The sequence below is a fragment of the Crinia signifera genome, chromosome 11 (assembly GCF_055691185.1).
Source record: "Crinia signifera chromosome 11, ASM5569118v1, whole genome shotgun sequence".
Taxonomy (NCBI): domain Eukaryota; kingdom Metazoa; phylum Chordata; class Amphibia; order Anura; family Myobatrachidae; genus Crinia; species Crinia signifera.
The window spans coordinates 103,249,123-103,276,079 of record NC_139227.1 but is presented as its reverse complement, the minus strand read 5'-3'; the positions used below and the strand labels follow the sequence as shown (position 1 = coordinate 103,276,079).

The 26,957-nt window shown below is 48.3% G+C and overlaps 1 protein-coding gene across 4 annotated transcripts in view; it reads left to right on the top strand.

The window, feature by feature from the left end:
- NAV2 (neuron navigator 2) overlaps nucleotides 1-26,957 on the top strand; it is a 426,783-nt gene that overhangs the window by 246,964 nt on the left and 152,862 nt on the right. For all 4 annotated transcript variants that reach the window (XM_083164058.1, XM_083164057.1, XM_083164056.1 and 1 more), the window contains one exon: nucleotides 26,027-26,144. In XM_083164058.1, the coding sequence (XP_083020184.1) occupies nucleotides 26,027-26,144 (118 nt within the window). The remainder of the gene's footprint in view (nucleotides 1-26,026; nucleotides 26,145-26,957) is intronic.

Sequence of the window (26,957 nt, the reverse complement as noted above, 5' to 3'; positions counted from 1 at the left end):
CGGTGCCCGCTGTGCCCTGGAAGAGAGGGACAGGAACAGGAGCATGATGCTCTGGAGATGGGAGCAGAACAACAGCACCATGAAACTGGTAACATTCCTTAAATGCTCTGTACTGTGTGCTCCTGCACTGGTATGATGGGTGTACCTCTATATAACTCTGTATGTAATATATGCTACTGCTGTGTAGCATTACACGGGACTCTGTATATAGTGTACATTACTGCTGTGTAGTGTCACACGGGACCTGTATATAGTGTATGTTACTGCTGTGTAGTGTCACACAGGACTCTGTATATAGTGTATGTTACTGCTGTGTAGTGTCACACGGGACTCTGTATATAGTGTATGTTACTGCTGTGTAGCGTCACACGGGACTCTGTATATAGTGTATGTTACTGCTGTGTAGGGTCACACGGGACTCTGTATATAGTGTATGTTACTGCTGTGTAGTGTCACACAGGAGACTGTATATAGTGTATGTTACTGCTGTGTAGGGTCACACGGGACTCTATATAGTGTACGTTACTGCTGTGTAGCATCACACGGGACTCTGTATATAGTGTATGTTACTGCTGTGTAGCATCACACGGGACTCTGTATATAGTGTATGTTACTGCTGTGTAGCATTACACGGGACTCTGTATATAGTGTATGTTACTGCTCTGTAGTGTCACACAGGACTCTGTATATAGTGTATGTTACTGATGTGTAGGGTCACACGGGACTCTGTATATAGTGTATGTTACTGCTGTGTAGTGTCACACGGGACCTGTATATAGTGTATGTTACTGCTGTGTAGCATTACACGGGACTCTGTATATAGTGTATGTTACTGCTGTGTAGCGTCACATGGGACCTGTATATAGTGTATGTTACTGCTGTGTAGGGTCACACGGGACTCTGTATATAGTGTATGTTACTGCTGTGTAGCGTCACATGGGACCTGTATATAGTGTATGTTACTGCTGTGTAGGGTCACACGGGACTCTATATAGTGTACGTTACTGCTGTGTAGCATCACACGGGACTCTGTATATAGTGTATGTTACTGCTGTGTAGCATCACACGGGACTCTGTATATAGTGTATGTTACTGCTGTGTAGCATTACACGGGACTCTGTATATAGTGTATGTTACTGCTCTGTAGTGTCACACAGGACTCTGTATATAGTGTATGTTACTGATGTGTAGGGTCACACGGGACTCTGTATATAGTGTATGTTACTGCTGTGTAGTGTCACACGGGACCTGTATATAGTGTATGTTACTGCTGTGTAGCATTACACGGGACTCTGTATATAGTGTATGTTACTGCTGTGTAGCGTCACATGGGACCTGTATATAGTGTATGTTACTGCTGTGTAGGGTCACACGGGACTCTGTATATAGTGTATGTTACTGCTGTGTAGCGTCACATGGGACCTGTATATAGTGTATGTTACTGCTGTGTAGCATCACACGAGACTCTGTATATAGTGTATGTTACTGATGTGTAGGGTCACACGGGACTCTATATAGTGTATGTTACTGCTGTGTAGGGTCACACGGGACTCTGTGTATAGTGTATGTTACTGCTGTGTAGGGTCACACGGGACCTGTGTAGGTTACTGCTGTGTAGTGTCACACGGGACTCTGTATATAGTGTATGTTACTGCTGTGTAGCGTCACACGGGACCCTGTATATAGTGTATGTTACTGCTGTGTAGCATCACACGGGACTCTGTATATAGTGTATGTTACTGCTGTGTAGGGTCACACGGGACTCTGTATATAGTGTATGTTACTGCTGTGTAGCGTCACATGGGACTCTGTATATATTGTATGTTACTGCTGTGTAGGGTCACACGGGACTCTGTATATAGTGTATGTTACTGCTGTGTAGGTTCACACGGGACTCTGTATATAGTGTATGTTACTGCTGTGTAGGGTCACACGGGACTCTGTATATAGTGTATGTTACTGCTGTGTAGCGTCACATGGGACCTGTATATAGTGTATGTTACTGCTGTGTAGTGTCACACGGGACTCTGTATATAGTGTATGTTACTGCTGTGTAGCGTCACATGGGACCTGTATATAGTGTATGTTACTGCTGTGTAGGGTCACACGGGACTCTGTATATAGTGTATGTTACTGCTGTGTAGGGTCACACGGGACTCTGTATATAGTGTATGTTACTGCTGTGTAGCGTCACATGGGACCTGTATATAGTGTATGTTACTGCTGTGTAGTGTCACACGGGACTCTGTATATAGTGTATGTTACTGCTGTGTAGCGTCACATGGGACCTGTATATAGTGTATGTTACTGCTGTGTAGCGTCACATGGGACCTGTATATAGTGTATGTTACTGCTGTGTAGGGTCACACGGGACTCTGTATATAGTGTATGTTATTGCTGTGTAGTGTCACACGGGACTCTGTATATAGTGTATGTTACTGCTGTGTAGGGTCACACGGGACTCTGTATATAGTGTATGTTACTGCTGTGTAGGGTCACACGGGACTCTGTATATAGTGTATGTTACTGCTGTGTAGTGTCACATAGGACTCTGTATATAGTGTATGTTACTGCTGTGTAGGGTCACACGGGACTCTGTATATAGTGTATGTTACTGCTGTGTAGCGTCACACGGGAGACTGTATATAGTGTATGTTACTGCTGTGTAGCGTCACACGGGACTCTGTATATAGTGTATGTTACTGCTGTGTAGGGTCACATGGGACCTGTATATAGTGTATGTTACTGCTGTGTAGGGTCACATGGGACCTGTATATAGTGTATGTTACTGCTGTGTAACATTACACGGGACTCTGTATATAGTGTATGTTACTGCTGTGTAGCATTACACGGGACTCTGTATATAGTGTATGTTACTGCTGTGTAGCGTCACATGGGACCTGTATATAGTGTATGTTACTGATGTGTAGTGTCACATAGGACTCTGTATATAGTGTATGTTACTGCTGTGTAGCGTCACACGGGAGACTGTATATAGTGTATGTTACTGCTGTGTAGGGTCACACGGGACTCTGTATATAGTGTATGTTACTGCTGTGTAGGGTCACACGGGACTCTGTATATAGTGTATGTTACTTCTGTGTAGCGTCACACACGGTACTCTGTATATAGTGTATGTTACTGCTGTGTAGGGTCACATGGGACTCTGTATATAGTGTATGTTACTGCTGTGTAGGGTCACATGGGACCTGTATATAGTGTATGTTACTGCTGTGTAGTGTCACACGGGACTCTGTATATAGTGTATGTTACTGCTGTGTAGCATCACACGGGACTCTGTATATAGTGTATGTTACTGCTGTGTAGCGTCACATGGGACCTGTATATAGTGTATGTTACTGCTGTGTAGGGTCACATAGGACTCTGTATATAGTGTATGTTACTGCTGTGTAGGGTCACACGGGACTCTGTATATAGTGTATGTTACTGCTGTGTAGTGTCACACGGGACTCTGTATATAGTGTATGTTACTGCTGTGTAGTGTCACACGGGACTCTGTATATAGTGTATGTTACTGCTGTGTAGGGTCACACGGGACTCTGTATATAGTGTATGTTACTGCTGTGTAGTGTCACATAGGACTCTGTATATAGTGTATGTTACTGCTGTGTAGCATCACACGGGACTCTGTATATAGTGTATGTTACTGCTGTGTAGGGTCACACGGGACTCTGTATATAGTGTATGTTACTGCTGTGTAGTGTCACACGGGACTCTGTATATAGTGTATGTTACTGCTGTGTAGTGTCACACGGGACTCTGTATATAGTGTATGTTACTGCTGTGTAGGGTCACACGGGACTCTGTATATAGTGTATGTTACTGCCGTGTAGCGTCACACGGGACTCTGTATATAGTGTATGTTACTGCCGTGTAGCGTCACACGGGACTCTGTATATAGTGTATGTTACTGCCGTGTAGCGTCACACGGGACTCTGTATATAGTGTATGTTACTGCCGTGTAGCGTCACACGGGACTCTGTATATAGTGTACGTTACTGCTGTGTAGTGTCACAAGGGAGACTGTATATAGTGTATGTTACTGCTGTGTAGCGTCACATAGGACTCTGTATGTAGTGTATGTTACTGCTGTGTAGGGTCACACGGGACTCTGTATATAGTGTATGTTACTGCTGTGTAGTGTCACACGGGACTCTGTATATAGTGTATGTTACTGCTGTGTAGTGTCACACGGGACTCTTTATATAGTGTATGTTACTGCTGGGTAGGGTCACACAGGACTCTGTATACAGTGTATGTTACTGCTGCGTAGGGTCACACGGGACCCTGTATATAGTGTATGTTACTGCTGTGTAGCGTCACATGGGAGACTGTATATAGTGTATGTTACTGCTGTGTAGGGTCACACGGGACTCTGTATATAGTGTATGTTACTGCTGTGTAGCATTACACGGGACTCTGTATATAGTGTATGTTACTGCTGTGTAGCGTCACACAGGACTCTGTATATAGTGTATGTTACTGCTGTGTAGCATCACACGGGACTCTGTATATAGTGTATGTTACTGCTGTGTAGCGTCACACACGGTACTCTGTATATAGTGTATGTTACTGCTGTGTAGGGTCACACGGGACTCTGAATATAGTGTATGTTACTGCTGTGTAGGGTCACACTGGATTGTATATAGTGTATGTTACTGCTGTGTAGGGTCACACGGGACTCTGTATATAGTGTATGTTACTGCTGTGTAGGGTCACACGGGACTCTGTATATAGTGTATGTTACTGCTGTGTAGGGTCACACGGGACTCTGTATATATAGTGTATGTTACTGCTGTGTAGGGTCACACGGGACTCTGTATATATAGTGTATGTTACTGCTGTGTAGGGTCACACGGGACTCTGTGTATAGTGTATGTTACTGCTGTGTAGGGTCACACGGGACTCTGTATATAGTGTATGTTACTGCTGTGTAGGGTCACATGGGACTCTGTATATAGTGTATGTTACTGCTGTGTAGGGTCACACGGGACTCTGTATATAGTGTATGTTACTGCTGTGTAGGGTCACATGGGACTCTGTATATAGTGTATGTTACTGCTGTGTAGGGTTACATGGGACTCTGTATATAGTGTATGTTACTGCTGTGTAGGGTCACACGGGACTCTGTGTATAGTGTATGTTACTGCTGTGTAGGGTCACACGGGACTCTGTATATAGTGTATGTTACTGCTGTGTAGGGTCACACGGGACTCTGTATATAGGGGGTTATTCTAGTTCACTCCTTCTGATGAATTCCTTCTTGGATGGACAAAACCATGTGCACTGCAGGGGGGCAGATGTAAAATGTGCAGAGAGAATTAGATTTGGGTGAGTTATTTTGTTTCTGTGCAGGGTAAATGCTGACTGCTTTATTTTTACACTGCAATATAGATCTGACTTTGAAGTAAAACCCCACCCAGATCTAACTCTCTCTGCACAAGTAACATCTGCCCCACCTGCAGTGCACATGGTTTTGTCCATCTAAGAAGGCATTTGCCAGAAGGAGTTAACCAGAATAACCCCCATAGTGTATGTTACTGCTGTGTAGGGTCACACGGGACCTGTATATAGTGTATAGAAGGGGCTCCCAAACTTTTTTGAATCACGGCACCCTAAAGTATCACATTTTTTTTTCACGGCACCCCCAGGCCAAAAATGAATGTAGAAAAATATATAAAATGAATGAGTGTACACATAGTTTATGACTGGCAGCCACCCATTACATTGACCATAAATAATTTGAATTGGTCCTGGACCACCAACCCAGGGCACCCCTGCAAGTGTCCCGAGGCACCCCATGGAGCCCAGTCACACGGTTTGGGAACTACTGGTGTATAGTCATCGAGGTGTGGGGATCGCTGATTGCCAGAAGCTGCGGGACCGGTTTGTGTTGGGTTTCGGTAAATATCGTCTATACAACAGCTGCATTGACATAGTGGTAAATAAACCTTTGTGCCGGATAATTCCGTGTGTGTGCCGGATAATTCCCTGTGTGCATGATATGGAACTGGAGTACAGATCCCGCTATTGTGCCAGGCATTACATCAGTGCGATCGTGGCAGTGCAACTCTATAGGACAGCAGCCAAGTGACCACACTGTAATCTCTCCTTGACAGTGATGGGGGGGGGAGGGGGATACGGGTGTGCGGACTGATATGGGGCATGCAGTATATGGGTGTGTGGACTGATGAGGGGCACGCGGTATACAGTGGTGCGGACTGAGATGGGGCACACGTTGTGCCAACTAACGCCTGGCATGCAGTATATGGATGTGCGGACTGTCCCAGGACATGCAGTATATGGGTGTGCGGACTGACTCTGGGTATGCCGTATACGGGGGTGCGGACTGATGCGGGGTATGCAGTATACGGGTGTGCAGACTGACGCGGGGCATGCAGTATACGGGTTTGCGGACTGACGCGGGGCATGCAGTTTACCATACCCTCCAACATGACCCATTGCATTCGGTACACAATGCTCTTTTCCTGGGCTTCCCTCTTAATGTATGAGTGTCGTCACCTGAGTTGAAACACCCTTCTCGTCAATTACCTGGTTCCACACAGGTGCTGGCAATCATACATTAAGAGGGAAGTCTAGGAACAGAGCATTGTGTACCGAATGCAATGGGTCATGTTGGAGGGTATGGTATATGGGTGTGCGGACTGACGCTGGGCACGCAGTATACGGGTGTGCAGACTGACGCTGGGCATGCAGTATACGGGTGTGTGGACTGACGCTGGGCATGCAGTATATGGGTGTGCAGACTGACTCTGGGCACGCAGTATAAGGGTGTGCGGACTGACGCTGGGCACGCAGTATACGGGTGTGCGGACTGACGCTGGGCACGCAGTATACGGGTGTGCGGACTGACGCTGGGCATGCAGTATACGGGTGTGTGGACTGACGCTGGGCATGCAGTATACGGGTGTGCGGACTGACGCTGGGCATGCAGTATACGGGTGTGCGGACTGACGCTGGGCATGCTGTATACGGGTGTGCGGACTGACGCTGGGCATGCGGTATACGGGTGTGCAGACTGACGCTGGGCATGTGGTATACGGGTGTGCAGACTGACGCTGGGCATGTGGTATACGGGTGTGCAGACTGACGCTGGGCATGTGGTATACGGGTGTGCAGACTGACGCTGGGCATGCGGTATACGGGTGTGCAGACTAGGGTTACCACCTAGTCCCTTTATTTCCGGACACATATTAATTACACAGGTTTTGTGGCTGGCTGACTTCAAGACTCCACTTCACCTGATTTTAAACTGCCACAGAACCTGTGTAATTAACATGTGTCCGTAATTAAAGGTCCTAGGTGGTAACCCTAGTGCAGACTGACGCTGGGCATGCAGTATACAGGTGTGCGGACTGACGCTGGGCATGCAGTATACGGGTGTGTGGACTGACGCTGGGCATGCAGTATACGGGTGTGTGGACTGACCTCGGACTGTATAACAACATATGATTGGAATGCTGTGTGGTCCTTAGAATTTGCCCTTTGATGTGTGCTCTGGATGAGCTCTTTATTGGGGATGTGTGTGCAGATAATCAGCTTTATTTACTTAGCACTAATCAGAGGATGCAATTAGGACCCTTCCCAGAAACAAAGGTCTTATCAGCATCTCCCCTGTCAGTGTATACAGCAGCCAGGCAGAGGGGGGGATAAGGACTGGTGAGATCCAGACAGGACCGGTGTCTGTTCCTAATGTGTACAGTGCCCAATGATTGACCCAGGCCACAATGTGCTGGGACTGAGGATGCATCTTCCTCTGACCCTTATCTCGTCTCCTCCACTCTGTACCATAAATGCATCAGTCATGTCTATAACAGGCTGCTATGTCCTGCAGTTCCTTCATGTGTTGGGATAAGGAGATGAGGAGTCCTCTATGAGCCCTATGCTGCCAGGGGTGCCGGACGGGGTCCCGACGTCGGGATCCCGACTGTCAAAACACAGACAGCCGGGTTCCCGACGGCCACCTGCTATTTTCCCTCGTGGGGGTCCACGACCACACCTGCTGCAGGCTGGGTGTTCTTTCTACAGGTTATATAATGCTGAGATGACCTGAAGAAGCCCAATCCCAAATCTCTGGGAAGCATTATCCTGTGACCTACACCTGCTAGTAGGACAGAAATGGACTATTCTCTATTACTGTGTGACAGTCACCTGTACTGTCAGTGGATGGATAACCAGTCCTTTGTGCCCGTCACCTGTACTGTCAGTGGTCAGATAACCAGTCCTGTGTGACCGTCACCTGTACCGTCAGTGGTTGGATAACCAGTCCTGTGTGTCACCTGTACTGTCAGTGGACAGATAACCAGTCCTGTGTGTCACCTGTACTGTCAGTGGATGGATAACCAGTCCTGTGTGCCCATCACCTGTACTGTCAGTGGATGGATAACCATTCCGTGTGCCCATCACCTGTACCGTCAGTGGTCAGATAACCAGTCCTGTGTGACCGTCACCTGTACCGTCAGTGGTCAGATAACCAGTCCTGTGTGACCGTCACCTGTACTGTCGGTGGTCAGATAACCAGTTCTGTGTGCCCGTCACCTGTACTGTCGGTGGTCAGATAACCAGTCCTGTGTGCACGTCACCTGTACTGTCAGTGGTCGGATAACCAGTCCTGTGTGACCGTCACCTGTACTGTCAGTGGTCGGATAACCAGTCCTGTGTGCGCGTCACCTGTACTGTCAGTGGTCACATGACCAGTCCTGTGTGCCTGTCACCTGTACCGTCAGTTGTCGGGTAGCCAGTCCTGTGTGACCATCACCTGTACTGTCAGTGGTCAGATAACCAGTCCTGTGTGACCGTCACCTGTACTGTCAGTGGTCAGATAACCAGTCCTGTGTGCCTGCCACCTGTACTGTCAGTTGTCGGGTAGCCAGTCTTGTGTGACCATCACCTGTACTGTCAGTAGTCGGGTAACCAGTCTTGTGTGACCGTCACCTGTACTGTCAGTGGTCATGTAACCAGACCTGTGTACCCTTACCTGTACTGTCAGTGGTCGGTTAACCAGTCCTATGTGACCATCACCTGTACTGTCAGTGGTCAGAGAACCAGTCCTGTGTGACCATCACCTGTACTGTCAGTGGTCAGATAACTAGTCCTGTGTGCCCGTCACCTGTACTGTCAGTGGTCAGATAACCAGTCCTGTGTGCGCGTCACCTGTACTGTCAGTGGTCAGATATCCAGTTCTGTGTGCCATTACCTGTACTGTCAGTGGTCGGATAACCAGTCCTGTGTGCCGTTTCCTGTACTGTCAGTGGTCATGTAACCAGTCCTGTGTGCGCGTCACATGTACTGTCATGGTCAGATAACCAGTCCTGTGTGCGCGTCACCTGTACTGTCAGTGGTCAGGTAACCAGTCCTGTGTGCACGTCACCTGTACTGTCAGTGGTCAGGTAACCAGTCCTGTGTGCGCGTCACCTGTACTGTCAGTGGTCAGGTAACCAGTCCTGTGTGCGCGTCACCTGTACTGTCAGTGGTCAAATAACCAGTCCTGTGTGCCGTTACCTGTACTGTCAGTGGTCAGATAATCAGTCCTGTGTACCCTTACCTGTACTGTCAGTGGTCAGATAACCAGTACTGTGTGCGCGTCACCTGTACTGTCAGTGGTCAGATAACCAGTCCTGTACTGTCAGTGGTCGGATAACCAGTCCTGTCTGCCGTTACCTGTATTGTCAGTGGTCAGATAACCAGTCCTGTGAGCGCGTCACCTGTACTGTCAGTGGTCAGATAACCAGTCCTGTACTGTGTGCCGTTACCTGTACTGTCAGTGGTCGGAGTACCAGTCTTGTGTGCCGTTACCTGTACTGTCAGTGGTCAGATAACCAGTCCTGTGTGCGCATCACCTGTACTGTCGGTGGTCAGATAACCAGTCCTGCTGTACTGTGTGCCGTTACCTGTACTGTCAGCGGTCAGATAACCAGTCCTGTGTGCCCATCACCTGTACTGTCAGTGGTCAAATAACCAGTCCTGTACTGTGTGCCTTTACCTGTACAGTCAGTGGTCGGATAACCAGTCCTATGTGCGCGTTACCTGTACTGTCAGTGGTCAGATAACCAGTCCTGTGTGCCGTTTCCTGTACTGTCAGTGGTCAGATAACCAGTCCTGTGTGCACGTTACCTGTACTGTCAGTGGTCAGATAACCAGTCCTGTGTGACCATCACCTGTACTGTCAGTGGTCAGATAACCAGTCCTGTGTGCGCGCCACCTGTACCGTCAGTTGTCGGATAACCAGTCCTGTGTGCCGTTACCTGTACTGTCAGTGGTCGGATAACCAGTCCTGTGTGCGCGTCACCTGTACTGTCAGTGGTCAGATAACCAGTCCTGTGTGCCGTTACCTGTACTGTCAGTGGTCGGATAACCAGTCCTGTGTGCGTGTCACCTGTACTGTCGGTGGTCAGATAACTAGTCCTGTGTGCGCGTCACCTGTACTGTCCGTGGTCAGATAACCAGTCCTGTGTGCACGTCAACTGTACTGTCAGTGGTCGGATAACCAGTCCTGTGTGCGCTTCACCTGTACTGTCAGTGGTCGGATAACCAGTCCTGTACTGTGTGCCGTTACCTGTACTGTCAGTGGTCGGATATAAAGTGACATATGAGTACATTATCGCCACATGTGGTCACTTGTATCCCTGTCCCAGTGCTACTGGGCCGTTTATATATAGTCTGTACGTTATAGGAGTTAAGAGGTTGTGGACTGGAGAGTCGGGTTGGGTGAATCTATTAGGCCTGGTTACCATGAATGCTATCCGGGATGAGCACCTCTCCCGACTCTTCCCATTACCATGGCTGGAGACGGCTGGCTGGACAGCGCGCCAGCGATCGCATTAAACTGGAAAGGAATTAAGACGTCATCCCGCTGACAAGGCGCTGAGTTTTATGGCTGTACCCAAGATATGAGCTCTGACTTACACACACGGCTTCACTTTTCCATTTAATATGTCACATAATACCCTTATCTGCGTTTGCCTTCTGGGCTAATGTGGAGTGCGCCGCTAACACCACATGGAGATTTAGCAGCTCCAGATTGTCAGGGATAGATCTCTAAGTGCTTCCCAGCAATAGCAGAAATCACTCGCTCAGATGAGGATTTCCATCAGTGGGGATCAGTAACGCTCCATCCAGACTGTCAGGCTACATTGTACCTATAACGTGCAGAGTTTATACCCTCTGACGGGTTATACTCCTAGGATTTACATTAAGCAATCGCTCTGCTGACAAATGCGGCAATTAAACCTTGTCTGATGCTTTGGATGTGAATTACATAGGTCCGGTGGTTGGAGATTTATCAATGCTGCGTTTCAGCTATCGTGCGATTAAAAGGCGTTTTGTAGCTTTATTGACCTGTTCCTAATACAGTATAAAGATACTTCCGATAGGGCTGAGAACAGGGAGATATTCATTCTATGCAGTGTCCATGAGCTGCTTATCGATGTGCCACTGATATGCACACAGCAGATTATGGCATTGTGATTGGCCAGGATGAAGGCATGTTAGCCTATCAATTCACCAGGAACCAGTAGCTCCTGAATATTAATCCGGGCTCCTGAATATTAGTCCAGGCTCCTGAATATTAGTCCGGGCTCCTGAATGTTGGTCTGGGCTCTTGAATGTTGGTCTGGGCTCCTGAATGTCAGTCTGGCCTCAGTCTGGCCTCCTGAATGTCAGTCTGGCCTCAGTCTGGCCTCCTGAATGTCATTCTGGCCTCCTGAAAGCCTCCTGAATGTCAGTCTGGCCTCCTGAAAGCCTCCTGGATGTCAGTCTGGCCTCCTGAATGTCAGTCTGGCCTCCTGGATGTCAGTCTGGGCTCCTGAATGTCAGTCTGGCCTCCTGGATGTTAGTCTGGGCTCCTGAATGTCAGTCTGGGCTCCTGAATGTCAGTCTGGCCTCCTGAATGTCAGTCTGGCCTCCTGAATGTTAGTCAGACATTGGTTCTGTGATATCACTACTCTCTGGCATTTACCGTCCCGGTGGATTCTGATTGGGAACAGTAAAGTGTGCTGAGCGCAACAGTAGCTGAATGAGGAACCTGACCTGCACATGATCGAACCAGTACATCAGCTGTCAACATTGAAAAAGTCACAGCAACCTTTTAGTGCTACATTGCTGGACCCCCTGCTTAGCTGCTGCTCACACTATGACTGAGATTAGTGGCGTGGAATCAGACGGTCCTGTGTGATACATAGGCACCAGGAATGGTGTCCTCAGTGGGCACTGCAGTGCCCACATTGCCCAGCCCTGCAAACTAGATATTGGTTTATGTCAGATTAGAGGCACCTTCAGCTACAGCCAGAATTCCCGGCGCTGCGAGATGCCGCAGAGGCGCCATAGAGACAAGCTGTACTCCACTTACACAACAAAGCAATGCATGCAAATCAGATTATTACTGACGAGCGCAGGAGGATGTGCACTGGGCTGAAGTAATGTCATTATACCGTTAAGTAACAGGGCGACTGAGGACAGAGCAGGGAACTACAAGTCCTGCAGAGCACATCTACGGGAGCTGTGGAACTGCAAGTCCCAGCAAACTAGGAATTGTACAGGGGTCATGTAACCACAGATGTCAGGTCATGCTTGTACTTTTAGTCCTACTGCAGTTGCATCCTCTGCCTCTGTGTAGGGAAGTACACATTATACTGGGAGTACCAGCCTTATGCTGCCCATACACTTATGCGATCAGATGCGATGCGACATCGCAATGCAATGTCCCATTGCATCTGATCGCATCAAGTGACATGTCGCATGCCACCTGCGATGGACATCGGGTGCTGCGGGGTACTACTTGGCTGGGGACCGGAGCTGTCAAGTGGCGAGACTCAGCAGCGGCAGCATATGACTTTGAAATACTGTGTGGCCCTCTGATTGGCCGAGGCCGCTGAGACTGAGAGCTTTCACAGCCAATCAGCGGCCTCACATTCAGGCGGCCACTGATTGGCTGATGCGACATTCGACGGCATGCCTGCACATCGCGTCAAATGTCAGATTAAAAATGCATGCAATAATTCGATTTATCGGCTAGATGTGGCCGAAATCGAATGATTGCATGCGTTATCTGACATATGTATGGGCAGCATAAGCTGTATTCTCTGCAATATACGGGATCGTGTGCACAGTAATATCACTAATGCAGGGATGGGGACCGGAGCCGGCGGCGGACGACGAGGAGCGGGAGCCGGTACCTTAGCGGGAGCTGGGGACCGGAGCGGTGGATCTTTCAGGCGGCGGGACTCGGTGGCGGCAGCAGATGACTTGAAAAACTGTACGTCCTCTGATTGGTTGAGGCCGCTGAGAGAGAGAGAGAGAGCGCTATCAGCCAATCAGTGGCCTCCCTGAATGTGAGGTCTCTCCGTTTCAGCGGCCTCAGCCAATCAGAGGGCCGTCCGGTATTTCAAAGTCATATGCTGCCGCTGCTGAGTTCCGCCGCCTGACAGCTCCGGTCCCCAGCCAGGTAGTACCCCGCAGCACCCGATGTCCATCACAGATGGCATGCGACATCAGGTGCTGCACTGGGCCCCGCTTGATGCGATGGGACATCGCATTGCGATGTCCCATCGCATCTGATCGCATAAGTGTATGGGCAGCATTAGTGTTATGTCACCAAAAACTGACAGCAGGTATCCTGATGGGTGGCAGACATTGTCTAGGTCAACAGTCCGTAGGTTGAAAGCACATGATCGACACAAAGAAAAGGTTGACATGACTTTTTTACTTTTTCATACCATACCATCCACGTGGACTCTGTTAGGGAACGATAAAGTGTGCAGAGTGCTTATTGCCGGTCCGCACACTCAGTTGTTGACATTGACGCAAAAAAATGAGCAAACACATGTCGACCTTTCCATGTGTCAACCTTTTCTATGTCAACCTTTTACTTCTATTGACCTTTTGGGGTCAACTTAGACATTGCTGACCTTGTATACCACACCCCAACCAGTATCCACATGGCTGACAGACCACATCTAGGTCAACGCCATATGGCCGGCATTCAAGGTCAACATGGCTATGGTCGACACATGACGAGTTCGACATGATTTTTTTTGTGACCTTTTCCCTACATTACCCTCCACCTGTAGCATTTGTAACCTCACAGTGCATCAGGCTACAAAGTGCCGACACAGAGCAGTCTGCAAATCCGTCGGTGAGTCTCGGCTAGACCGTTTTTGTTCTTTCCGTATTTTGGGAATTTTTGGATCACAGGAATGAGAGGTCCCATGTTATACGTTATTCAGCTTCTTTATGCACTATCTCTGAGATACACGTGGGCAGCACGGTTGGCGTAGCGGTCAGCTTGTCACCTGGTTCCATTGACCCCAAGGTACTATGTGGAGTTTGTATGTTCTCCCGGTGCTTGTGTGGGTTTTCTCCGGTTTTCCTCCCACAACCCTAAGCCATAGTGGCAGGTTACTGGTTTCTTACAAAGATCAAGGGCCAGCCAACCAGCTCCTAACTGCCATGCTACAGACTGGGTTTGGGTTAGGGACCATATTGGCTGGTTGTTTATAACTCCACTTTATCACGTTTTGAATCTTGATACATCTGGCCTTGACTCTGGTGTGTGTGTCTGTATGAAAGGAATATAAAGATTGTGAGCTCTACTGGTGCAGGACAGGTGTGACCGCCAGGTGTGTACGCATGCAGTCTCACAGTTCACACACATGTCTTCACCCACCGCCGCGCCTGTGCCGACCACTGTACATTGTATTTATCCCCCGCTAGGGACCAGAAAGCGTACCCAGCATATTCTGCTTACTTTCCTCTTTGTAGACTAATCTGAGTGAAATCCCTCACAAGTCAGAGAGCGGCTGCTGGGAAGTCGCTGGGGCAGGATTATCTGCTTCCTAATACTGCGGGCACATTATTTGCTGGCTGGAACACTTGTGTTCTTAGCTACACGTTGGAGGCCTCTCTTAGGGTCCGCAGCCCGCAGCCAGCTGTTCTTTGTACGATCTATGGTGGTTAATTAAATCGTGTCTGACAGAGGTACAGCCAATTCTATTGTTATCAGCTCTGTGCTTATTAAATGAGGCTTAAGTGGCCTTGAGATACAGTTTTGCCGTTCACTGGGTACTGGAACCAAATTTTATTTTACTCCTGCCAAACGACCATCCAGTCTGAGGATTCCTTTTAAGGGGTGTACCACCTTCAGAGGACTTAAATATCTTGGTCTGGGTGCGCCCTACTGCGACTTTACATTGAAAACTGTGGCAAGGCATGCTGTGATTTGTAGTTTCACAACATCTGGAGGGCCGCAGTTTGAAGACCCATGATCTAGACATTGTCTTTGAGCCATCCAGATACCACCAGTGGTTAGTGAACGTCGGCCGATACAGAAGGTGAGCAGTTAGTGTGCGCCAGGTACAGAGGACGTGGCGGCTTCCCCAGGAGGTGAGCGGTGAGTAGGCGTCGGGTACAGAGGACTTGGCAGCCTCTCCAGAGGGTGAGTAGGCGTCGGGTACAGAGGACATGGTGGCATCCCCAGAAGGTGAGCAATTAGTGTGCGTCAGGTACAGAGGACATGGCGACCTCCCCAGAAGGTGAGCAGTGAGTAGGCATTGAGTACAGAGGACTTGGCGGCAGTGGCGTAACTATGGAGGGTGCAGGGGATGCAGCTGCTATGGGGCCCGGGCCCTTGGGGGGCCCCATAGCACAGCAGGCATCCCCTGCACCCTTTTTCCTTATGCTCGCTTGCCTTGGCAGAATGGCAGTGTCGGTGGTGCCTTCTCTGCCCCCTCCCCCCCGCTAGCGACGATGCGCTGCTACATAATGAAGGGAAGGTGATGGTCCGGCTGTATCAGCCTTCCCCTCTCTCCCTGCTTTGATGCTGCCGGGGACTGACGTCACTATCTAGTGACCAGCCCCGGCGTGAAACACGCTGTGAAGTGTGCTGCTTGCCTGCTCTGTGTGGGAGACCCAGGCCCTGGGAAACAGGAGACACGGAGCTGTCAGTGCAGGCAGACTCGGCACTGACAGCATCAATTGTACTGGTAAGAGGGGGAGGAGGGGGAGGGAGGAACAGAGCAGCCTGAACTGTGGGTCGGAGGGGAGAGGATGTGAATAGAAGAAAAAAAAAGTGATGCAGGTGCCCCCTCCTCATTTTCTTCCCGTCTCTCTCTGTCTGTCTCTCTCTGTCTGTCTCTGTATGTCCTCTCTCTCTCTCTCTCTGTATGCCTCTGTCTCTCTCTCTGTCTGTCTGTCTCTCTGTCTGTCTCTCTCTCTGTCTCTCTCTCTGTCTGTCTCTCTCTGTCTGTCTGTCTCTCTCTGTCTGACTGTCTCTCTCTGCATGTCTGTCTGTCTCTGTCTGTCTGTCTCTCTCTGCATGTCTCTCTGTCTCTGCATGTCTCTCTGTCTCTGTATGTCTCTCTGTCTCTGTATGTATGTCTCTCTGTCTGTCTCTCTGTCTGTCTCTCTCTGTCTGTCTGTCTCTCTCTCTGTCTGTCTGTCTCTCTCTCTCTCTCTGTGTATGTCTCTCTGTATGTATGTCTCTCTCTCTGTATGTCTCTCTCTCTCTTTGTATGTCTCTCTCTCTTTGTATGTCTCTCTCTCTTTGTATGTCTCTCTCTGTATGTCTCTGTCTGTCTCTCTGTCTCTCTCTGTATGTCTCTGTCTCTCTGTATGTCTTTCTGTATGTCTGTCTCTCTCTCTCTCCCTGTATGTCTCTCTCTCTCCCTGTGTATGTCTCTCTCTCTCTCTCTCTCTGTATGTCTCTCTCTCTCTCTCTGTATGTCTCTCTCTCTCCCTGTGTATGTCTCTCTCTCTCTGTATGTCTCTCTCTCTCTCCCTGTGTACTGTATGTCTCTCTCTCTGTATGTCTCTCTCCACCTCCTCTCATTTACTCCCTCCCCACCATGTCTCTCCCTCTCTTCTGCTACAACCTCCCCTTTACACCCCCCCCCCTTCCATATAATCTCTCTCTCTCCCCCCCCCCTACACACCTGTCACCCTCTTCTCCTGTGGCGGGGGGCCCTTTCCAAATTTTGCTATGGGGCCCAGAAGGAAGTAGTTACGCCCCTGCTTGGCGGCCTCCCCAGAAGGTGAGTGGTGAGTGGGCGTCGGGTACAGAGGACATGGCGGCCTCTACAGAAGGTGAGTGGTGGTGGTAGTGGGGGGGGGGGCGTCGGGTACAGAGGACATGGCGGCCTCGCCTCTACAGAAGGTGAGTGGTGGTGGTGGTGGTGGTGGTGGTGGTGGTGTGGGGGGGGGGGGGGGGTTGGGTACAGAGGACATAGCAGCCTCCCCAGAAGGTGAGCGGTGAGATTTATATCTGTCTGGTTTCCCGTTAGAGATTAGAGGCAGGTGAATTGTCTCTTGTCCCATTGTAAAGGTTAATGTGTAATCTCTCCCATGGAGTTCAAAAGATGCTTTATCCATTTACAGTCCTCCCAGCTGATATTACTGGCACCAAAACAGCCATAGACACCGGAAGCCGACGAGGACCTAGTATTATATTATTCCAAATAAACGGATTGGTCATAGAATAAATCCATAGCCGTTCCTGGAAGAGGATCAGGGAGTGGGGTACATGGGGGTTTCTTAGGGCACAGTGATGGCGGGGGTGTATGGGGGAGGGGGGTACACTTCACTCCCCATTCCCTTATTTCCTGTACTTGTCTTTCTTCGCATTGTCTGTGCACAATTCCTATGTATTCAAAGCTTTGTATTGTGGGTCAACAATGGCAGCTTTCAACCCCAAAATTGGGGGGGGGGGGGGTCTCCCAGAAAAGTTTGTGCCTGTCCAAATTCAGAACTGGCCTTATAGAGATATGATGGAATTAATACATTGTAATGCACTTTATTAATGCAATTTACTAACGTGTCAGACTAATATTAACACACATTGCTCAGGGTCACTTTACAAATAACTAAGAGGCACTGGTGTATTTGGGGCTACAACAGAGAACACAGGGGCAGATGTATTAAGCCTTAACAAGAGATAAATGCAAGTGTGATAAGGAGAGATAAACATCCAGCCAATCACCTGCCAACTGCCATGTTTCAGGCTGTGTTTGAAAAAAGTCAGTAAGGAGCTGATTGGCTGGACCTTTATCTCTCCTTATCACACTTGAATGTATCTCTTGTTAAGGCTTAATACATCTGCCCCACAGACCGCTATCCTGTCCTGCACGTACATTGAGGTTCTGCGTAGACGATCAACCACGTCCTCTATTGCTGGCAACCACGTTTCAAAACCGCCCTCTTTTCCATTGAAAGCCCTTCAATACACTGCCGCAGGACCCTTCCATAGTGGCCTCACATTGGCGGCTGAGCTGCACAAGATCCGCCCACTCATCGCCAGGCCCAGTGGTTGGACAAGTGGCCAATTTGCTGGAGCCTGTGCGAATGGGGGGGGTGGCAGCTCGCTCACTCTGTTAGAGGACCTCTGGGGTGTTTGGGGGGCATGGTCTGGAATATGGGAACCAATAGCCCAATAAGCGCACCCGGCTTTGTTTATGCTGCTGATCATTCGGCCATCGGTCTTATGTTGCGTTAACCTGACCCTGAACAACCTTCTTGGTAGGATAGAACAGGAAGTTTTCCAGCACGGAACGCTCGTGTGTGATTGGACACTGGAATGAAAGGATTTGGTGTTTTTAATGTAAAATACATTTTGATACAAGCAAGTTTAGACATGAATCCACGTTAATCCTCCAACAATGCCGTACAAGTGCTGCCTAATCAGTTCTCTTTGAAGTGGTGCAAGATCCAGATTAGAGGAGGGATGGTGGCCAGCGGCAGCGGTGAAAGGGTTAAACGCCATCTCCTATTCCATTCCTGGTGGGGTCGTCCTGCCCAGCCCTGCAATCCTTCTGCCCTGTTTGTCTGATTACAATCTCTAGAGTCAGACATTGGCCTTTGAAATAATCCGCCTTTGATCAGTGATCTGTCACTAAGGAGCCCTGATGTTGAGTTCCTCAGACCACTGCTCCACCAACTACCAGCAGTACAGGTCCAGAATCATCCCAGGCATCACAAAGTGGCCACTTAGGATGTTTGCTCGAGACTTCACCTAATTCTGGCTTCCTACATGAAGGGAGTTATCAGGCCGTGTCTGGGTAACTGAGGCGAGCCTTCCTTTCCAATGACCTTTTTCATGTATTGACAATTAAGTCGACAGTTTGCTTGTGTGGACATAATGGATGATATTCAATTGTTTTCACCAGCATTTCAGCTCGTTCTCAATGGGGGTAGTGTGACGAAATTTGCGAATGTGTGGGTAAACCTGACTTTAATGAGCGCCATATGTGCAAAAAAATAGATCAATTGAATATTGCTCTATGATCTCCCATCATTTTAGATGGGGGCGATATAACAATTGAATACCACGCAATGCATATTGACCAATAGTGGTCAACCTATTGACTCTTGGCCCAAACTTTGTATTCCGTTTCCATAGCCTTGGGTACAACAAGCTATTCGGACCTTTCTATAATGCTCCCCTTTATTAATGTGGTTACTCAGAACCCCCAGTTTCTCCTATGCCCTTCATACTGGGCAATGCCCATAATGGGAATGCTATGTTCACATCACATGTTCTGTATCCCTCTTTTTCTTACATTAACCCAGAAACTGTTGATCGAAATAAAATGTTAATTGGAAATTTGAATTTCCTGCTGCTAAAATAGTTATTTTTACGTTTTGGCAATTTTCCCGCCGGATTGTCACCTTGAAGAGCCGTCGCCCGGGCAGGCAGACTGTAATAAGCGATGCTCGGGTGGACAGACTGTAATAAGCGATGCAGCTGTTCAGCAGATGGCAAATCAGCAGCTTATTACATTATGTTTAACAGGTCTCAAAACGGAATCACTTAATTGTTGTCAAGAAAATGAGGCGGTTATTCTTCATTTGCAATGGCAGATTCATACAGACATCGGTGTAATTGTTATATACATTTATTACGGGGGGGGGGATCGCTAATGGAATGTAGAAATGCTGCCACCTACTGGCACTTTGCTGGGAAGTAATTTCAATGTACAAATTCAACTGATTTGGATGCAATTGAAAATCAACTTGAGGGTTTCTACCTTATTAGCTTGTAAATTCCTCCTGCGGCACATAGTAAATACAGTGTATATGTATGTATATATATATGTGTGTGTGTATATATATATTCACAATTATTTAAATTTATTTTTCAACATAATCTCCCTTCATGGCAATACACTTTTCCCAACGCCCCTGACATTTCTTTAAACACTCGAAACACTTTAAAGTAGGCTTCTATATCGATGATGACCTCTTTGCTTGAGCTGAATTTTTTCCCCGTGAGCCACGGTTAGGGAACACAAAGAAGTCGCAGGGAGCCAAGTCGGGCGAGTACGGTGGATGCGGCAACAATTCATATATATTCAAAAGAATATAGTTTAAAAAAATGTTTTGACATTTGGTCACCCCGAAACGGCGGACCTTGTGACATTTTTTGAAAATATATTCTTTTGCACCAGACTCCTAGTGCCACACCTTTCTCGCTATTATTTAACCCTTTGTTGAGGGCACAGGAGCAGTTGTCTAGGTATTGGAGTGCCGGACCGCTTTGCCAGTATATATTGCGTGTACACAATCAGCGGCAGTCCCAGGACTTTTAAATGGCGCTTTAAATAATTTTTTTTATTAAACTAAAACCACCATTTTAATTCCTGGGAGTGCTGCTGATTGTGTACACACTGCAAGCTCTCCATTCGGTACTTGTGTAGTATCACGGCTCCCATCGCATGCCATCGCTTGCCATATGTAGTGGCATGAGATGGCATGTGATTTTTAACAGAAATGCATCCAAATGCATTGAAATTAGTATCAAACATGTGAAGGTATTTGTGTTCGCTCGCCACGCTTCGGGCTTGGTGGCTTGCTGCGCTCGCCACACTTTCTATTCTCAACTCCATGCCGACGTGGATAGTGGGGGTATGAAAAGGTCGTAGGACGCGTACCGCCGCCCCTCGCGGGCTCGCTGCGCTCGCCACGCTTCGGGTTCGCGTTGATAGTGGGGGTGGTACAGCCTGAAAAATGACATTTGGGGGTCATTGAACATGTTTGATACTAATTTCAATGCATTTGGATGCATTTCTGTTAAAAATCGCATGCGATGCGATCGCATGCGGTTTTTTGGTATGCGATGGCCATCGTGGGAGCCGTGATTCTACACAAGTACCCTCCATTCTTATCCAGAAGGCACCCCTGGCAGATGCTGCATTAACATGAGTGCCAGGCTGATCCAAACTCTCTCTCTCTCTTTCTATATATACTAGTAAGCCCACTCAAAGCAAAATATATATATGTGTGTGTGTGTGTGTGTGTGTACAGGCTATTACTAGTACTATTACTAGGCAGGTAACTGTACTAGTGAAGCCCTTGGCAGGGAATACATCTGGGAGGGCTGCTGCCCACTTTATATAATCCGGAGGACCCTGAAGTGTAACCCAATCTGATTGCTCAGAGCCCATATCTATAATTACCCACAGCAACAGCAGCCTGAGTCACTGGGACACATTAGTATTAGTGTGCGGGACCCTGGGAGGTGACCTGTCCTCTCCTCTCCCGCTCTGCCTCCTGGTCACCCGTAATGCCAGCCAGCCTGAGATTCTGGGTCCCCGAGCGCAATGGCAGCAAAATCTCCTTCAACCATTATAAGAGAGTAAGATTTATGTGTGTGATGTTTGTGCTGTGTGTGATGTTTGTGCTGTGTGTGTGTGATGTTTGTCCTGTGTGTGTGATGTTTGTGCTGCACGAGATGTTTGTGTTGTGTGTGCTGTGAGTGTGATGTTTGCGTTGCCCGTGTGATGTTTGTGCTGTGTGTGATGTGTGTAATGTTTGTGCTGTGTGTGCGATGTTTGTGCTGTGCACGTGATGTTTGTGTTGTGTGTGATGTTTTTGCTGCGCAAGATGTGTGTGATATGTGTAATGTTTGTGCTGTGTGTGTAATGCTTGTGCTGCGTGTGATGCTTGTGCTGCGTGTGATGTTTGTGCTGTGCATGTGATGTTTGTGCTGTGAGTGTGATGTTTGTGCTGGCCTTGTGATGTTTGCGTTGCCTGTGTGATGTTTGTGCTGTGTGTGATGTTTGTAATGTGCGTGTGATGTTTGTGTGGTGCGTGTGGTGTTTGTGTGGTGCGTGTGATGTTTGTGCTGTGTGTGATGTTTGTGCGGTACGTGTGATGTTTGCGCTGCGCAAGATGTTTGTGTTGTGTGTGATGTGTGTGATGTTTGTGCTGCGTGTGATGTTTGTGCTGTGCGTGTGATGTTTGTGCTGTGAGTGTGATGTTTGTGCTGTGAGTGTGATGTTTGTGCTGTGCGTGTGATGTTTGCGCTGCCCGTGTGATGTTTGCGCTGCCCGTGTGATGTTTGCGTTGCCTGTGTGATGTTTGTAATGTGCGTGTGATGTTTGTGTGGTGCGTGTGATGTTTGTGCTGTGTGTGATGTTTGTGCGGTGCGTGTGATGTTTGCGCTGCGCAAGATGTTTGTGTTGTGTGTGTTGTGTGTGATGTGTGTAATGTTTGTGCTGTGTGTGTGATGTTTGTGTTGTGTTTGATGTTCGTGCTGTTCATGTGATGTTTGCGTTGTTCATGTGATGTTTGCGCTGCGTGTGATGTGTGTTATGTTTGTGCTATGTGTGTTGTGTGTGCCAGTGTGTCTGTAATAAGCCATGCCCGGGTGGACAGACTGTAATATGTTACATTTATATTTCTCTCACTATAATAAATCACAGTTATTATGATAACGGCTAAAGAGAGAGAACTGATTGTTTTTGTTTTGCCCCAGCTATCTGCGTTCACTATCAGTTGTTGAACTACTGGACCCAGCAACCCTGCTGCATGCTGGACATGCTGGGACCTGCAGTTCCACAACAGCTGTAGGCAAGCAAAGCCGATGTAACAGTGTTGCTGCAGGTGGGGAGGGATATGGTGTGTGAAGGTGCCCATACATGGTACGTTTGCACTGTGCGATGCGCTCTCCCGCGGGCATCTCATCGCACAGTACAAAAAATCTGTGCTGCACATACTTTCTGTACTGCCTTCTGATCGCATCACACACAAAACACATGCGTTGCGTTGCGATGCGATGCGATCATCGATATGGAGATGTCACAATGAGTACACAGCCAGGACATAGATAGCGGATCTGGTTATCAGACAGAGGCTCCGTAGAGACTGTATGCATATATGTACGTGTGTGTGTGTGTGTGTGTGTGTGTGTGTGTGTATATATATATATATATATATATATATATATATATACCCCCAGAGCATAGGGTCCTATGTGTGTATGTATGTATGTGTGTGTGTGTATATATATATATATATATATATATATATATACCCCCTATGTGTGTATATGTATGTATGTATGTATGTATGTATATGTGTGTATCCCCTATGTATGTATAGGTGTATGTATGTGTGTATCCCTATGTTTGTATGTATATCCCCTATGTATGTATATGCGTATCCCCTATGTATGTATATGCGTATCCCCTATGTATGTATATGCGTATCCCCTATGTATGTATATGCGTATCCCCTATGTATGTATATGCGTATCCCCTATGTATGTATATGCGTGTCCCCTATGTATGTATATGCGTGTCCCCTATGTATGTATATGCGTATCCCCTATGTATGTATATGTGTGTCCCCTATGTATGTATCCCTGTGACACACTGTGGTTACATGGCACCATGCCCTGTATACCGGGCCCTCGGACAGCTACTGATGCGGTTCCTGGGCAGTGACGGATGCTGCGTGACCTTTTCTCTGCCACAACATGTGTCAGGCCGGTCATTCATATCCATGGCAGCCCATTGTATGACCGCCCCCGTCAGCTGACAGCACAGTCCCCTCTCTGTACAGGACACTGAGTCACAGCGGTCTGTAGTGATGAGTGTGGCCCCAGGGAATGTGTTGTCATGTTGTGCACAGAACAGGCCGGATCCTTGTTACAGTAACATGACACCTTGTGATGACGCTCAGTGTGGCTGATCACCAGCCTGGGACCCTCATCCCCTCCGCCACTCCCTGCCCATGGGCACAACCACATAACATGACATCATAAATATACCCACACACCTGATAGCTACAGATCCCCCCAGGGACTGATTGCAGTGCCTGATTACAGCTCCCTGTGTCTCCTTCCTGCTGATCCTTCCCAGGTAACTGATCTGTATGAGTTCCTCCTGGCAGGTGTGGTGCTGTGTGATCCTGCGGCTGGGGGATCTGCACGTTCCTGTGCTGCGGCACTTTCATCTTGCATTATAACGGCCTGGACACGTTTATCTGCAGGGCCCGGTGTTGTCCGATTCATGCCAGTTACGGCCTCGCGGTCTGCCATTCTGTCTGTGGTGTAGTCATCTTGTTACCGACGCTGGGTTTACTCACCATGCCGGCGGCTGAATGTGCTTCATAGTAATCTGCCCTATATTGGCGGTGATCACAAAGGCTGTGGTGTATTCTGTGTCCTTATCCTTCTTATTCGCAGGTTATATATAACAGCTGTGTGTAATGCGGATCTAGCAGACGTCCACAGGTACTATGTACTGCCAGAGACGGGGCCCTCAGCCGTATACTCACCCAAGGGCATAACTACCATAGGTGCAGGGAGGGCAGCTGCTATGGGGCCCAGAGTTGAGAGGGGCCACCTTCCCTGTCACAATTACATGTGTTATATACAGGGTGCAGCTACCATAGGTGCAGGGGGTGCAGCTGCTATGGGGCCCAGAGCTAGGAGGGGCCACCTTCCCTGTCACAATTACATGTGTTATATACAGGGGTCTAGCTACCATAGGTGCAGGGAGTGCAGCTGCTATGGGGCCCAGAGCTGAGAGGGGCCACCTTCCCTGTCACAATTACATGTGTTATATGCAGAAATGTGGCTACCATAGGTGCAGGGAATACAGCTGCTATGGGGCCCAGAGCTGAGAGGGGCCACCTTCCCTGTCACAGTTACATGTGTTATATACAGGGGTGTAGCTGCCATAGGTGCAGTGAGTGCAGCTGCTATGGGTCCCAGAGCTGAGAGGGGCCACCTTCCCTGTCACAGTTACATGTGTTATATACAGGGTGTATCTACCATAGGTGCAGGGAGTGCAGCTGCTATGGGTCCCAGAGCTGAGAGGGGCCACCTTCCCTGTCACAGTTACATGTGTTATATACAGGTTGTATGTAGCATAGGTGCAGGGAGTGCAGCTGCTATGGGGCCCAGAGCTGAGAGGGGCCACCTTCCCTGTCAGTTACATATGTTATATACAGGGGTGTAGCTACCATAGGTGCAGAGAGTGCAGCTGCTATGGGGCCCAGAGCTGAGAGGGGCCACCTTCCCTGTCACAGTTACACGTGTTATGTATATATAGGGGTGTAGCTACCATAGGTGCAAGGGGTGCAGCTGCTAGGGGGCCCAGAGTTGACCTTTAAACCCTGAGAACCTTATTCAGGCGTCAACCTTCAGTGGTGTACCCAATGCATGTTGACCTTAATAGGATAGACCTACTGACTATATCCCATAGAAGCTGCTACACGCTCTATATACAGGCCTCTGGCAGCCTGCAGAGCATTACACCTGCGCGTGTGCGTTCTGTGGGTACACAGTGGCTGCGGTAGAGGGGCTGCAGACATAATGGGTGCAGTGTGATGGGCGCAGCGTGTGGCTACAGCAGCAGCCCATGTGGTGATTGGGGAGTTTGAATACAAACACATTAGCCCATTGCTAAAGGAGGGAGCTGCTAATCTCCCCAGCAATTCAGTGAAAGCCGGGCTGCAAGCTCCTGCGGCCACTCCGGGCTCCTCATTCACTGGGATTTCTGCAGCTCATCCTAAGCTCTGATGTCAGGGAAATCGGCAGAAGAAAAGGACTTGGTACTGGAGCGAATGTAGATGTGTAACGTGTGCTGCATGCTGATGGCCGCCCAGTGTTCTCCTGCGCTGTGCTGTGTGTCTGCTCCATCTGCGTCCTGTAACGAGAAGGCAGCTCTGCTCGCACTTTGCTTACATCTCCCTCTCTCTCCTCTTTCAGATCTACACAGATTGGGCGAATCACTACCTGGCCAAATCTGGCCACAAGCGTCTGATCAAGGACCTGCAACAAGATGTGACAGACGGGGTTCTCCTGGCGGACATCATCCAGGTTGTAGGTGAGTGACCTTTGCCCCCCTGTTCCCCGCATGTCTGAGAACTTTATCCCCCCTTCTCAATCCCTTCAATGTGAGATGTGTGACAATGGGGTAATTCGAAAAGTTTTCGGAGTTTATGGCCAGGATGTAATTGGAACCGATTTTGCGCCGATTTGTGAAATGTCCGATTATTCCGCCCAACGTAATAGCGTCCAAGTCCATTAAAAATTGGATGTTTTTAGCTTTAGAGTAAGAACAGCCGGTAAAAAGTCTGATTCAGATGTTTTGCCCATGTTAAACATCCAGCTCCGCTGATATAATGGAGTCCGAATTAGAAAGTCGGACACAAAACCATTCTATCAAGTCAGATATAAATAGAGCTGGGGTTTTTTTTTGGTGAAACAAACATTTGGGTTAGACCAGGCATGTCCAACGTTGGCCCTCCAGATGTTTTGGAACTACACATCCCAGCATGCTTTGCAATAGTTTTAGCATTCTCTAATAGCAAAACTGTGGCAAAGCATGCTGGGATGTGTAGTTTCAAAACATCTGGAGGGCCAACGTTGGACATGCCTGGGTTAGACAGCAATGTTGAAAATCAATTCCAAATACACAATTACAGCACATTTACAACAAATATGAATGTTACAATTATTTTTTACCTTGAAATCAGACAAAATATACTTTGGGCTTTTACTTTTTCCTTGCAGAATGCGTCTCATTTACAAATGGATGCAATTGGATGAACAAGCAGCTTCAGCTGATTAAAATTATATGCGGCATGTCTATATTCTGTATGTAATATGCAATTGTATTGCATACATTTTATGCTGC